Source organism: Crinia signifera, chromosome 1, assembly GCF_055691185.1.
Source record: "Crinia signifera chromosome 1, ASM5569118v1, whole genome shotgun sequence".
Lineage (NCBI taxonomy): Eukaryota > Metazoa > Chordata > Amphibia > Anura > Myobatrachidae > Crinia > Crinia signifera.
The window spans coordinates 439532486-439547204 of NC_139217.1; the positions used below are offsets into that span (position 1 = coordinate 439532486).

At 48.2% G+C, this 14719-nt stretch overlaps 1 protein-coding gene and 1 non-coding gene across 3 annotated transcripts in view; both read right to left on the bottom strand.

Annotated features, from left to right (window-relative positions):
- DDX4 (DEAD-box helicase 4) overlaps nucleotides 1-14719 on the bottom strand; it is a 143848-nt gene that overhangs the window by 56741 nt on the left and 72388 nt on the right. For both annotated transcript variants that reach the window (XM_083153586.1, XM_083153576.1), the window contains 2 exons: nucleotides 12853-12903; nucleotides 5845-5889 (listed from right to left, as the gene is read on the bottom strand). In XM_083153586.1, the coding sequence (XP_083009712.1) occupies nucleotides 5845-5889; nucleotides 12853-12903 (96 nt within the window). The remainder of the gene's footprint in view (nucleotides 1-5844; nucleotides 5890-12852; nucleotides 12904-14719) is intronic.
- Nucleotides 7784-7902, bottom strand: LOC146034665 (5S ribosomal RNA). The gene has a single exon (XR_014460075.1). It is a non-coding gene; the product is annotated as a 5S ribosomal RNA (ribosomal RNA).

The window sequence follows — 14719 nt, forward strand, 5'->3', positions numbered from 1 at the left end:
AGACCGCCGATAGAGCTGGAATTTTCTTCTCCGCCCACTGAAAGATGCGGGATGTTTCCATCATTGCCGCCCTGCTGCGGGTGCCACCCTGGTGGTTTATATAAGCCACTGTGGTGGAATTGTCCGACTGGACCTGCACCGGACGACCCCTCAGCCAGGGTTCTGCCAGGCAAAGGGCTCGGAAGACCGCCCTCAGTTCGAGGACATCGATTTGGAGCTTGGCCTCCGATGTAGACCAAAGGCCCTGGAAAGACCTCTGGCAAGTGACCTCTCCCCACCCGCGGAGACTGGCGTCCGTAGTGAGAAGGGTCCACTGATGGATCCAGAATGGGCGTCCCAACGTGAGGTTCTGGTCTAGGAGCCACCACGAAAGAGAGAGACGGGTTGTCGGTGATAAGGTTATCACCTGAGATCGGAGAGAGAGGTAGGATCCCGACCACTTGGAGAGGATCTCCTTCTGAAGGGGGCGAGAATGGAACTGGGCATATTCTGCCATGTCGAAAGTCGACACCATGGAACCCAGTACCTTCATGCAGGCATGTATGGACACCCTTCGAGGATGGAGGAGCCGACGGACTCTGGACTGTAGAATCAGACGACGGTCCTCCGGCAGGTAGATCCTCTGATGGATGGTGTCCAACCTGGCCCCTAGGTGAACCATCGACTGTGCCGGAATCAATGAGGACTTGTCCCAATTGATGATCCAGCCGTGTCGCTCCAGAAGCTGTATTACCACCCTCAGGTGGTCCTGGAGAAGTTCTGCAGACGGAGCAAGAATCAACAGGTCGTCCAGATATGGGAGTATCCGGATCCCCTGGTTGCGCAGACTGCTGCCCATTACTGCCATCACCTTTGTGAACACCCGGGGAGCAGTGGATAGACCAAATGGTAGAGCTCGGAACTGGAAATGTTGGTCCAGGATGGCAAAGCGCAGGAACCGCTGGTGTTCTGGGCGAATGGGGATGTGTAAGTACGCATCCTGAATGTCCAGGGATGCCATGAAGTCCCCTGGCTGAAGGGCCAGGACAATGGAGCGCAGAGTCTCCATCCTGAATTTTGGGACCCGTACAAACTTGTTTAGCTTCTTTAGGTTGAGAATGGGCCTGTAGGAACCGTTTGGTTTCCTGACCAAGAAGAGGCTGGCGTAAAACCCCGAACCCCTTTGGGACAAGGGGACGGGTATGATGACCCCTGTTTGAAGCAAACGTTGGACTGCCTGTTCTAGCGCTTTTCCGGGTCTGATGGAAGACTCGTGGAAAAGAACGATGTTGGTGGGCGATGCCAAAAAGTTAAGGAGTAGCCCCGAGAGACCACCTCCTGAACCCACGCGTCTGTGGTGGATTCCAACCAGATGGGGGAAAACTCCAACAGGCGACCGCCCACCCTGGGGTCCTCCCGGTGGGGGCCCCCCCTGTCATGCAGCGGGCTTGTCCGCCGGCTTTGGGTCAGGGCGTCTTGTGGCCCAGGGACGTCTGCCCCTAGCACGGGAGGATCTGCCTCCCTGGGAAGATCTGGAGGAGAAGGACTGTCCTCTACCACGGCCCTGAAACCGAAAGGACTGAAAGGCCGGCCGGGGCCGTGTAGTCGGGGTGGATGGTAGGAAGGCAGTCTTTGATGCTGCCACCGTAGCCACCATCCTGTCCAGCTCAGGACCAAACAAGAGGGAACCATCGAATGGAAGGGCTTCCATTTGGCCCTCTTCGAATCCGTGTCCGCCTTCCAGGAGCGCAACCAAAGTGATCTGCGAGCAGCCACTGCTGAAGCTGACACCCTGGAGGAGAGAGTAGCGGAATCAAGCGCCGCTTCGCCTAAGTAGAGGGCAGCCTGATGTATCAATTCTATAGTCGGCAGAAGGGTATCTGCTGGGGCCCCCTCAGACACCCCTGTTGTGAGGGCAGCAGTCCATTTAGTTAGAGCCATAGCCACCCAGGCTGACGCCAGGGCCGGCCTGCCCGCTGCCCCTGCCGTGGTGTATATCAGCTTCAGGAAGTTTTCCAACTTCCTATCCGCCGTATCCTTAAGAGACGCTGTAGGTATGGGCAACAAGGAGGCTTTAACCAGTTTTGCCACATGAGCGTCTACCCTGGGGGCTGTCTCCCAGGGGATCCTGTCCTCCTGGGGGAGAGGATAGAGGAAGGAGAAACGTTTGTGAATGATAAACTTCCTATTAGGGACCTCCCAAGCTTCCTTAATGACCGAGTCCAGGTTATCGGACTTGGGAAAGCGACTGAAGGAGCGTTTAGGGCGCTTAAAGATAGGGCCCGACTCCGCAGGCGGGTCAGCCTGGTCGTCTACTAGCAGGACCTTCTTAACCGCTGTAATCAGGCCTGGTACATCAAGGCGAGACAGGGGGTCTCTATGAGAAGGGGGGTCCTCTCCAACACAGGCATCCCCTATGTCAGCGGCGACGTCAATGGCGTCATCGACTGCCTCCTCCACATAGTCATCATCATCGACATCGTCTTGCTCCTCCTCCTCCTCATCGTCAGTATCCTGCCTGAGGAGGGGGAGGCGTGGCGACGGTCTTCTAACTAAAAGCCTGCGTGTATCTGCGGGCAGTGGACCCTCCCCCTGGGCATCCAATGCTGGGGGGGCTGCACTCGCTGCCGATGAGGACGGCATGGACCGCTGGGGCAGCGCAGCCGAGACTTTATCAACTAGCTGCGCCATCATCTGCACAAGGGATGAGGCCCAAGCAGGCTCCTGAGAGGAGGCCGTAGGCGTGGGCAGCGCCTGCGCATTGTAGCAGCCTGCGCATACGCCGTCCTGTACATAGTCCAGGGGAGATAGGCCCGCATTACAGGCTGTGCATGACAGCAATGCTGGGGCGTCCCCCTTTTTGGACTTGCTCTTTGGCATAACTACTGTAAGTACAGGAGGGCTGAGTACAAAAAGACACCAAATACACTGCAGCAGCTATTGGGTTAATAAGTACACATATACAGCAAGCATACAGAGGCATACAATGCAAATAGAAAGTCAATGGCACTAGGCTCTTGCAGCAGCTATGGCTGACTGGAGCACTCAATAACTGTGACCTGTGTCCCGCAGGAGATGTACAGGGGGGACTTGCCCAAGCCTCCTGGCAGTGAAAGAATGGAACCCCGGGTGGCACTGGAGCTTCTCCGTGTCCCTCCTCACGTGCAGCCAGGCAGACAGGAAGGGATGTCAGTGGCGGGAACTCTCTGTGCGCCAAGCACAGTTCCCTGCCTACTGTCCCCGGGGGAGGGGCTGATGTGGGGGGAGCCTCCTCCCCCTGCTAACAAATGGCCCCAGGGAAGGTGTCCACATGCAGCGCTGGTAAAATGGCGGGGATCCGGCGCGCGCCGGGCGGCCCCGCATACCAGCGCTGCTGCCCACAAACTAGTTACCCTGGTGGGGCGGCGAGCCGGCCGACCGCTTGCTAGCACAGCCGGCGGTCACCCCTCGCCGGCTGTAGCAGCCATCTCTATGCGCCTCGCTGCGCTATCGCACACGCTCCCGGCATTACTCACAGTGCCGTCCCGGTTCTTCTGAAGCGGGCGCCTGTGGTCCCCGGCGTCCGGCTGTGGCTGCAGGCTCCCCAGTGCCCGGGGGCCGCTGCTGGTCCCCACCCGCGGGTGGCGAGGCAGCGCCGGACCCGGGTGTTGGAGCCAGCAGTGCAGGGGTCTATTCTGATCAAAAATAATAAAAAAAAAAAATTAAAGTTATGGCTGCTAAATAGCAGCCCCTCTTTTGGGTGCATCTGGCTCCTGCCAGCACCCTAGAAAAACTGAGGTCCGTGACCTGGAGGTGGGGTATAGGAGGGGAGGAGCCTGACTGCCTGGGAGGCAGTTAAAGTTATCCTCTAGGGTGCTGGAGCTCACTCCCACTCCTATTACCCAAAGTAAAGCTGTGGCCCCTGATGTCTCCCGAAGGAGAAAATATGGCAGGCTGGAGCTTGGTATAAGGGATTGGAAGGCCAGGCACTGTGGGGGTTTAACTTAAATCTTTTTGTGAATGCCAGCCAAGCCTATACAGACTGTAAGGATTCTTCCTGTGCCCCCTAGTGGAGTCCAGGATTACTCAAAGACAGTGCACTTGGAGGCTAGACGAATTAGTAGCGACATCAATACATAATGAGATTGTAGGTGGAGAGATTGTGTGGGATAGTGGGAGGAAGATCAGCTCAGTCTTATGGGCCCCACACACTGAGCGATATACAGGTATTTTCTGAGCAAGATTACTGAATTTAATTAAATCATCGCAGTGCGTGGGGGCCATAGCGATGTGTCACCACGTGCATCGATTTCTCTTGCCAATTAACAAACCCGCACGAAGGTTATAAATTGATCAGGGCCAGTTTGCTCACTGGAGAATATTTACCCTACAGTTCTGATTTGAGAACTTTAAAACAAATCTGGACACCTGCTACCACATTCAGTAATTATACTGGGACTCAAACACCTCAATTTTGAGGAACTAATCCCCAACCTCTGGTTACGATTAATCCCCAAAGTTAGATTTAATGGTGCACCATTTGTGTGATTTTAAATGCATTGTATGGTTGTTTTGTTATTTTAATATTGTGTTTGTTTTTTAATAAATTGTCCATTTCTTGTTCACCCTTGAGCGCCCTGCAATCTTTTTTGTATTTCTTGTTCTTTAGAGGGTGGCAATCCTCTTTTGCGGTGGCTGCAGGGGAGCAAGATACAGCACCTGGTCCCTAGCGCCAAAGACCATATTTTTCTTGCTCACTGGAGAACACTGCCTCTGACAGCGCTGTTCAGCACTGTGTGCTGAGCCATCTAGCATCACTCAGAATGATCATCTACATACATTGCTACGTGTGTAGCATCCACTAGACAGGTTACGTTTGAGAAAGCACTGGGACATGCAAGAGTAGATAGCAGAGATAGTTGGAGACACGAGTGAGGAGAGCAGGAGAAAGATCATTTTATTGAAGGTACAGTAGGTATGAGTATCAGCATAGAGATGATACTGGAAGTCAAGAGATAATCATTCACCTAAAGAGGACATATAGAGAGGAGAGTACCAAGTACAGAACCTTAGGGACAGCCTACTGTTCGGGGGGAAGGGGAGTTGGAGTGATAGGAGACAGAAAAGGAACAGAGGAAGGACGAAGAAAGCTAGGAGAGGGCAGTATAAAGCAGACTAAGGGAGTGAATGATTTGCAGAAAGAGTGGCCCACAGTGTCAAAAGCTGCAGAGAGGTCAAGTATAAGAAAAGAGCAGTAGCCCTTTGATATATATAATAAGATTCCTGCTATTAAATGCACGGGATGCGGTCATCTATTAGAACGAACTTAGGTCTACAGTCATTAGGTCTACCCCACTAGGTCGACTGGCAGGAAGGTCGACCTGACTTAAGGTCGACATGGGCCAAGGTCGACATGACTTAAGGACGAATTTGCATAAAGGTCGACATGAGGAAGGTCGACTGGTCATAAGGTCGACATGGGTTTTTCACTGTTTTTTGAGCCGACATGTGCCGACAGGCGGTGTTTCATGCCCTACCATCCACTAGGGCGTGGTGGGAGAATAAAATAGTGTGCCGAGCGCAGCGAGTCACCGTGCCTGAAGCATTGCGAGCGAAGCGAGGGTCCGATTCTCATTGCCAACTGTGTCGACATTCAGATAAAAAACAGTGAAAAACCCATGTCGACCTTATGACCAGTCGACCTTCCTCATGTCGACCTTTATGCAAATTCGACCTTAAGTCATGTCGACCTTGGTCCATGTCGACCTTGGTCCATGTCAACCTTAAGTCAGGTCGACCTTCCTGCCAGTCGACCTAGTGGGGTCGACCTAATGACTGTAGACCTAAATGCAGTCTGATGAATGATCCCATTCCAAATGCACCTACCATCTCTGCCTGAAAATCCTCTTGATTCATTTTCCCCATCAAAACCTAAAATGGAAGAAGAGTCCGACATTCAGGACAGAAATGCATTTTCCATCTTATAAACACGAGCAAATGATATACTGAGATTTATGTCTTACCTGTTAAATCTCTTTCTTCGAGGACGTCAGGGGCCACAGGGATTACATTGGGTAGAGAGTGAGGTCACGCCCTTTCCAGCACCAGAAAGGATAAAACTTCTGGACTGCCTAGAGACAGCCCTGGCTCCTCCCTCCTCTACCCCGCCTCCTAGGCTAGCTTACTTTCAGTTTTTCCCAAAGCCAGGCAGGAGACAAGATAGAAGGAAGAGAAACCCATACAGTAACACATTCAACAAATATATGTGTGTGTGGTTGCTCAACAGAGGAACCATAACTGACATGTATAAGTACCTCAACAAAGGAACCTATAACTAAGTTCACTCAACGGAGGAACTATGAACTTCAATACCATGAAGCAGGCGCGGCAGGGAGGGATCCCTGTGGCCCCTGACGTCCTCGAAGAAAGAGATTTAACAGGTAAGACATAAATCTCAGTTTCTTCTGCGGCAGACGTCAGGGGCCAGAGGGATTACATTGGGATGTCCTAAAGCAGCCTAAGGGTGGGGACACGCCTGTGCCGCGGCCAGTATATTCTGGCCGAATGCCGAGTTCTGAGAGGCAAACATAACAAACGCAAAAAAGCGTAAGAAATCGTTGGCAGACGACCAAGTTGCCACCTTGCCAAGTTGCTCTGCCGTTGCACCACCTGTAAAAGCCCGAAACACACCCACAGATGTAGTGGAATGAGCCCGTACTCCTGCAAGAACAGGGAGTGAGGTGAACAAGGAATCCTGCTTGATAAACGACCGCAGATATCGGCTGGCAATAGTCTGCATGGTAGCAGACCAGCCCCTCTTATGAATTCTCTAGTGGATAAAGAGAGAGTCAGATGGCCAAAGTATTACAGCGTGATGTACATAGATGTGCAAAGCACAGACCATCTCCAGTTGACTGCTGCCTAGGAGAGACCGCCGGCCTACAAAGGGCAGGGATCACTATCTCCTGGATGACCTGAAATTCAGGAACCACCTTGTGAGGTGTAAAGTAATGTTTCAAAGAATCCGTTCTATGAGAATGAAAGACCATGAAGGGCGATTGACCTGACAGAGCCTGCCGGGCAGACACCCAGCAGCAACGGTCAACAGGCAAACCGTTGTCCCAGTTAGCCTGTAAAGAGCCCTAAAGGGCCTAAAGAATCAGAGAAAGATTTTATCAAACTACCATGTTTGTAACACCCAGAGGTTGGATCTGCAGGACCCCCTGCCAGAATGAGCGGAGATCGTACCACAAAGCTCATAGGCTGTGGAATACAAAGGAGAGAGCCGAGCCCTGTTCCTTTAAAGAAAACAGGCGGAGGCCAGCCCCCACTACTTCTACCGAAAGGACAAAACCCTAGACAAACGGTAAATTCTGGGATTGAATTCAATCCCGTGGCTCTTAATAAGGTTGTCTTAACAACCCTGTGAGCAGTTCTGGCCCCAGAGGCAGACAGATAAGAGAGATCCCTAACAGGGTTCACAGATCAGAGAACCAGATTCTCCTGGATTAAGGTGCTTCCACCTCCACTTTTAATGTACAAATTACTTTGAGAAGGAGCAAAAATGGGGAAAAGCCTACCTTCGAACGAATAGCCACTGGACTGACATAACAGAGCGTGGACTCTGTAACCTGCAGGGTCTCGAGACCTGGACACATACAGGGTGACCTGGTAAATGACGCAAAGCCATCAATCCACCATTGGTCCACCCCAATGGCCTACCAACCACAGGAACACCTCCGAAGGGAGGGTCCATCTGCCGGTATAGTTTTGCCAACAAGGCCGGGATCTTGCCCTGCACCCATTGGAAGAAGCGGGAGGCCTAAGCCTACAGCACCTGGTATTCCCAGACGGTCTCCCATCCAAGTATTAACCAGGCCTGACCCTGCTTGGCTTCCAAGATCAGACGAGATCAGGTGTGTTCAGGGTGGTGTGGCCGTAGGCTCATAGCCGGCCCACTCAGAGTGTCACCCTAGTGGTTGATAACAAACCACCCTTTTTGCATCTGCACAGGGTGACCTAGAAACCAAGGTTCTACCTTGCAGAAATCCCACAGGACTGTCTTTTTCACTTAGGTTTCAAGACAGAAGCATCTTTTCCATAATATCATTATCCAGTCTATGCCTTAAGATGTACTGTTGCGTGTATAAAACACGGATTTACCAAAAGGATCAGTTTTGGTTATAATGTATGTGTATGTAGATACATTAGAAAACAAACAGGAAACTATATCGAACCGCTGTTTGAATATAAGAAGCGAGAATGCTGACCTAGCACCGCTATATATATCCACATATATATATATATATATATATATATATATATATATATATTGTGTATGTACATATATATATATATATATATATATATATGTACATATATATCCACATATATATATATATATATATATATATTGTGTATGTACATATATATATATATATATATATATATATATATATATATGTACATATATATACACATATATATATATATATATATATATATATATATATATATATATATATACACACACACACACACGTACATACACAAATGCCTACAAGCATAAACATATGCATTCATGTACCCCTATACAATAGGTCGTACAGATTAAGAGGCAACATATTGGTATATAGCATATGGTGGCGCTGAAATGAACAAGGCCGTCAACATTGGCAACCAGTAAAACTTCTACCAAAGTGAGATTGCGTCCCTGAAGGGATGCATAGTCAAGGCCATATTAGCTTTTAATTATAAAAGCTACAGCCAGTGTTACTCCGCTAACATAACTTAAAGGAGAACCATAAGAAAGGACAAACCGAATTGTTTGTGGGAGAAAACGGGAGTACCTGGAGAAATCCCACGCAATTACGGGGAGAATATACATAAACTCCACACAGTTAGGGTAATGGCATTGTTTGAATGGAGCCCATGTTATCTACAACAGCTGGTGTTCCCATGTGATCTCAAACGAGATTATTCGTTATGAATATAGATTGACATCAGTGCCGTGAGGTAGTAATGTTAACCATTACACAGTTCGTACTGCACTTCCACAGCTGCATCTCCCAAAAATGCTACCCCGCTGGGGTGCAAGGCTACTAGAGGCCTGGAGGAATACTAAGTCAAATTATCTCAAATATGCGATCTGCATTTTACATGCATGTGATCCGAATGTAAATCCGACTACATAGTCAGATCCCACACTGGATTGTATTGTGCGTACACACCACAACCAGCTCTATATGTGACAGTGCAATGTTCCAACTTCCAATGAACAGGAATACCGAAGGTTATCCTGTGGAGAAATTAGTCCACCGTTGGTGACGTTTGCCATAGTGCCCTGTCAGAACATGAAATAACCCCTGGTATTTTGTGGGGACTGAATCCTTATAGCCGTGCGACTTGTCTACTTAAGAGACGGGAGCGTTACTGATTGAGCTATTGCTCTATTAGGGTAAAACAGGCCTGGACTATGTTCCGACAGCGTTTAAAAGTTAGCAGAGATGTCTTGCACTAAGTGTCTGGACCAGAACTGTAATGGCTGCACACACTGTGATTTCTAATTGACTTGCTATGGAAAACTTTGCTAACTCATGAGTTAGTAACATACAAGTCATGCTCTCTGCATTAGACATTGCTGCCCTTGCCTTTGATTAATGGAGTGACCTCTGTGTCACTCTGATAGCAGGGTATAAGACTTCCTGCTGTCCTCTGTATGACCTAGCTGGCAGCAAACTGTCCCCCCATAAACTGTAATCTGAGAACACAGTATCTTTCTGGAAGAAAGCAAGAAGGGGTTTTTATTTTGTCAGCCAGCAGATACACATTGCACAATTAGAGGCTTATTGCAGAAATCTAACGATCTCTATGTCACAGAGGAAAAATACATCAGGGAAGGCAGCAGAGACATGCCTCAGATGACAATGTAAACTGAGTTATACACTTTCCACCTGACAATATATACACTACACACACACACAGGGAGAGAGAGTAGGTATAGGTAACCAGAGATAGAATCACTGGATAAGAGACAGTATAAAGGAGATGAGCTGCCCAGGCCATCAACAACACCATGGTATATAACACAGGAGTGCTATGACCTAATTTACATACAGCCCAATACTGTCCCACTATGCTCTAAACCCCACTGTCTGATCACAGAACCTGGGGGAGCTACTGCATTCAATATGCAGTTAACCAGGACAAGCTTGAACACAGCCCTGGCATTAGCAGTCAGGAGCTTCAGCAGCGTGCAATGGCGGCAAGTTTTTTTATGTTAAAATGACCGCCAGAACCGCGTGATAGCTGGGAAAGTACCATGGTCTTTGGGAGCAAACCCTGCGGTAAGCTCCCCTCCTGACCAGCTACGTTCTTACAATGGCGTCCCTTTTTGAAAGGGTAGCCGCGCCATTAGGCTATACTCATATGCACAGGCTGGCCGGACTTGCAATGAGTGCAGGACACCAATATAGGAGTCCCTGTGTCACTATCGCTGTCCTCTAAGATTGTACAAGAGGCAGCTAAACTGGTACAGCAAACACCTATACTTCTGACATGCAGTGATGGTGTTAACAGTTATGACATAGCACAATGCAAATAATAATAAAAGTGGCACTGAGCTCCGCAAAGCACAAAGGCCGGCAGGAGCATAAAGTACTGTACCCTGTGCTCCAGTAGGAGAGGTACAGGGGAGATTTGCCCAAATGGCCCGGCAGTGAAGAGATGGAACTCCAGAACGGCAAGAAGCTCTCTTTGTCCTTACACTTGCAGCAGGCAGGCAGGAAGAGATCAGGGCTGGAAACCCGTGGGTACATCCTAGCTCCTGTCTCCGGGAGAGGGGCTGTGTGAGGAGAGGCTCCCTCCCCCTACTAGCAAATGGCCACCGGGATTAAATGACTCATGTGGCGCCGGTAAAATGGCGGGGATCCGGCGCTTGCCGGGCGGCCCCGCTTACCGACGCCACTGCCCACACTCAAAGTCTCCCTGGTGGTCCAGCGGGACAGAGTGCACAACACTACGAGAGGCGGCGGTTCTGCCGCTTGCTAGTGCAGCCCGGCGATCCCCCTCGCCGAGCTGCTCAGCCGCCATTAGAAATGTGCACGCGCGCGCTCCCAGCAGGGAGCGCTTTACCTGTAAGCGGTGCTCACCGCTGATGTCCCGGTCCCCGTCGCGGCTGTGCTCTCCAGTGCTTCAGAGCCAGCCGAACACCTCCACTTGTGGGAACCACGTGGGTGGTGTTGGGCTGCCGGGTCCCGGGTGATGGAGCGCAGTGCAGGGGTCTAAAAGACCCCCGGCGCTGCTGCTCTGTCACTGACTCCAGTCAGTGTAAAAATAAGAATAAAAAAAAAAAATTAAAAACGAAGTTTAAGCTGCTTTAACAGCAGCCCTTTCAAAATGCGTGTTGGCTCCTGCCAGCACAATCAAAACTGAAAGTAAGCTAGCGGGGTAGAGGAGGGAGGAGCCAGGGCTGTCTCTGGGCAGTCCAGAAGTTTTATCCTTTCTGGTGCTGGAAAGGTCGTGACCTCACTCTCTACCCAATGTAATCCCTTTGGCCCCTGACGTCTGCCACAGAAGAAACATTAACTATAAATGATCTACAAGCTTATGCAATAAATTATTCATCCAGGAAAGTTTAGAGATCTTAAAGAGTATACAGCTACAGCAACCGCACATACTGTAAGCAATACAATGCATGGGTATCCATGCATAGGTACAGATAGTTTAAAAACAAACTTACTTGAGGTATTTAAGTTACCTGTGGCAAAGCATGGATATCAATAAAACCTGAAGTAGTGTTAGGGTGCCTTGGAGACCATGTTTTGGAACAGAGTTTACCACAAATTGTAGACTTATAGATCCAATACATCAGCAATTAATTGTGACAATCCTGAGATCTGGAGAGGATTGTCACAATTTTAGATGTGTGGGCTCCCCCTTTTGGCAATCACAATAAAAAAATTAATAGGGATCGCCAATCGATTGCTTAATAAGATTTTTAAACATGCTTAATAATCTGGTATTATCTGCAGATCTTTTTTATGTGTGTGGGCATTCCCAATTCGTCTTCATCTATTATAAACAGCTGAAGGACAATTGATTGGGCAATTTCCAGATATGAAGATGCAATCTTTAGATGGAAAAATCTGCCGATCACTGAAATAAATCTGTAATGTGTGGGCAAGTCAAATAGATTGTAGAATCCATTTATCTGGCCAAAAAATCCCTGGATCTGGAAATCCATTAATTGTGATTGCTGACGTATGGGGCCCAATACTCATGAAACTAAACAATTTCTGCTCTCACCCCCCTAAGATCCAAGCAGAAATCAAAATGATCGTGTGGCCATGCGGCATCTCCCAGCTTAGGTGCAGGGCGCGATCCAGATAGTTGAATAAATCTTGGAACTTCTTCACAGAGCCAAATATCGGACTTAACTTATCTCCCACCATATTATTGTCTTTCCCACATACATGTCAAAACTACTTACAATATTTTCTGCTCTAGATTAGGTGCTACAAAAGACTTTCTGAATACCCAATTAGTATCACTTTTCTAACTTAATGAGCACTTCACCATTTTAAAAGAGGCCTTCATTGTTTAAACATAGCAAAGTGTTTTGGCAGCTTCATAGTTCTCAAAATGTTCTTGTGTGACAGGGAAACATTTAGGATATGTGGCCACTAAAAATAGTAATCTGAAAACTTCCTGGCGATGCTCTTATTTTGCAGTAGACTAAAGGCCCCTAAACACTGGGTGATTTTGAGATGAAAGCGTGTACGGCCAGGAGTTGAGTGCTGGCTGACGCATGCTCCCACATCACTAGTTGCCACTTATCTGCTGGTAATAAAAACTGAAAATTTATCAAGATGGGGAGGATATTTCCTTGCTTACCCCCTCTCCTTGGGAAACCATTACGTTTTGTACTCTCATTATCATTGAACCCTAAAAAGATAGAGAAGCAAAAACATTAGCATTACACAACTCTGCACTGAAAAGGAAAAAAAGGACAGTCAACTTACTTTTTATATGTATAAATGTATATATAATTATTTGCCCATACTTGTTCATTATTGCATTTCGGTTTTAATCAGACCCGTTACCACAGGTGTAAAAAATCAACCTACCAATGCAATCTCCATTTACAAACATTGGTCATACAAAGTGGGATGTTCTGAAGAGTTCAGTGACAAAGGGGCAGATGTATTAAGCCTGAAGAAGAGATAAACTGGAGATAAACTGGAGATAAAGTGGAGATAAAGTGGAAGGAGATCACGCACCAGCCAATCAAATCACAACGGTCCTATTTCAAACACAGCTGATTGGCTGGTGCTTTATCTCCTTCTACGTTATCTCCACTTTATCTCTTCTCCAGGCTTAATACTTCTGCCCCAAAGTGTGGTACTGTGATAGGATGCAAACTTCGCAATAGACTCTCCATTCCTGCTAGATACTCCAATGTGAAGTTTGGTGGAGAAAGGATAATGGTATGGGACTGATTTTATGGGTTTGGGCTAGGTCTGTTACCACTAGTGAAGGGAGAGGGATGCCAGTCGCACAAGACTGTATATGGCAATGGACCCCCTTACATTACATGTAATTGAATATTGATTTTGAAAGTGGGGGTGTGCAACCAATGGACATATGTAGCTTAAAAGGTGTGTACACACTTGTACAATTATTTAGAGAAATATTGAGAAAGAAATGTCCTTTTTGTAGGTGCACCAGAAAGGAGATAAAATATAACCTTTATTTAACGTTTATTTTAAAAGGCTGCGAAAATACTTAAACGAAAACACAGACAGTGGAATTCACACAATATTTAAAACCAAAGGTGACGGACAGATGGTGCACTGACCATTGTTAATAATCACATGTAACTATCTTATATATGTGATATATGGCAGAAACAAGCAGTATTAATGTAGTAGAGATAAACCTTACAATATACTGGTCATGTGACCTTACTGCAAGTATTCGGGGCGCCCAATTGTTGGTATCTGAGTTCACTGTAGTAACCTGCCTGTATAGGCTACAGGAAGAACTAATATTAGTGTTGCCTTAATAGGGTGTGTGTTTGACCATCACAGTAAATGCGTATTATATCGGGTGTCCCACAACATAGGTGTTTTGGGGAACTATACCCTTGCCAGCAATTCCTGTGGTTTTATATGCAGGAGTATTTAAGCATATAGCCACTGGAACACTGACGCTCGCTAATAGCAGGTTCGTGGAATCTCAGCCCATACAAGGGCTATAGGGATGCCACACTGCCAAATACAGAATCAAAATCCATTGTTTAGAAAATAAGTGCACCAAACTGCAGCGCATCCCTAGCCGGCACCCCAGCTGGGACAGAAGACAGTCATGCTGTTGGCTTGGTGGTTTTGGGGTCCAGTGTGGTTGCAGAGGCACCTCTGCTGCAGCCTCTGGAACCTCAGTGTGAAGGAGCACCCCCTCTGGATCGACCTCGAAATCTGTTTGAGGGACGAAAGGACCGAAAGGATGGCACCTGGGCGGTCCTGCGAGAAGGAGGTGGTGATGCAGAGGGGAGGAAGTGAGACTTACCTCCTGTCGCCTGGGATATCCATTTATCCAGCTCTGGGCCAAACAGGAGCTCCCCATTGAAAGCCAAGGACTCCACTACACGCTTTGAATCAGCGTCTGCCTGCCACTGGCGTAACCAGAGGGCTCTTCAAGCCGAAACAGATCATGCAGAAACTCTAGCACAGGGCTGGGCAACACCGGCCCTCCAGATGTT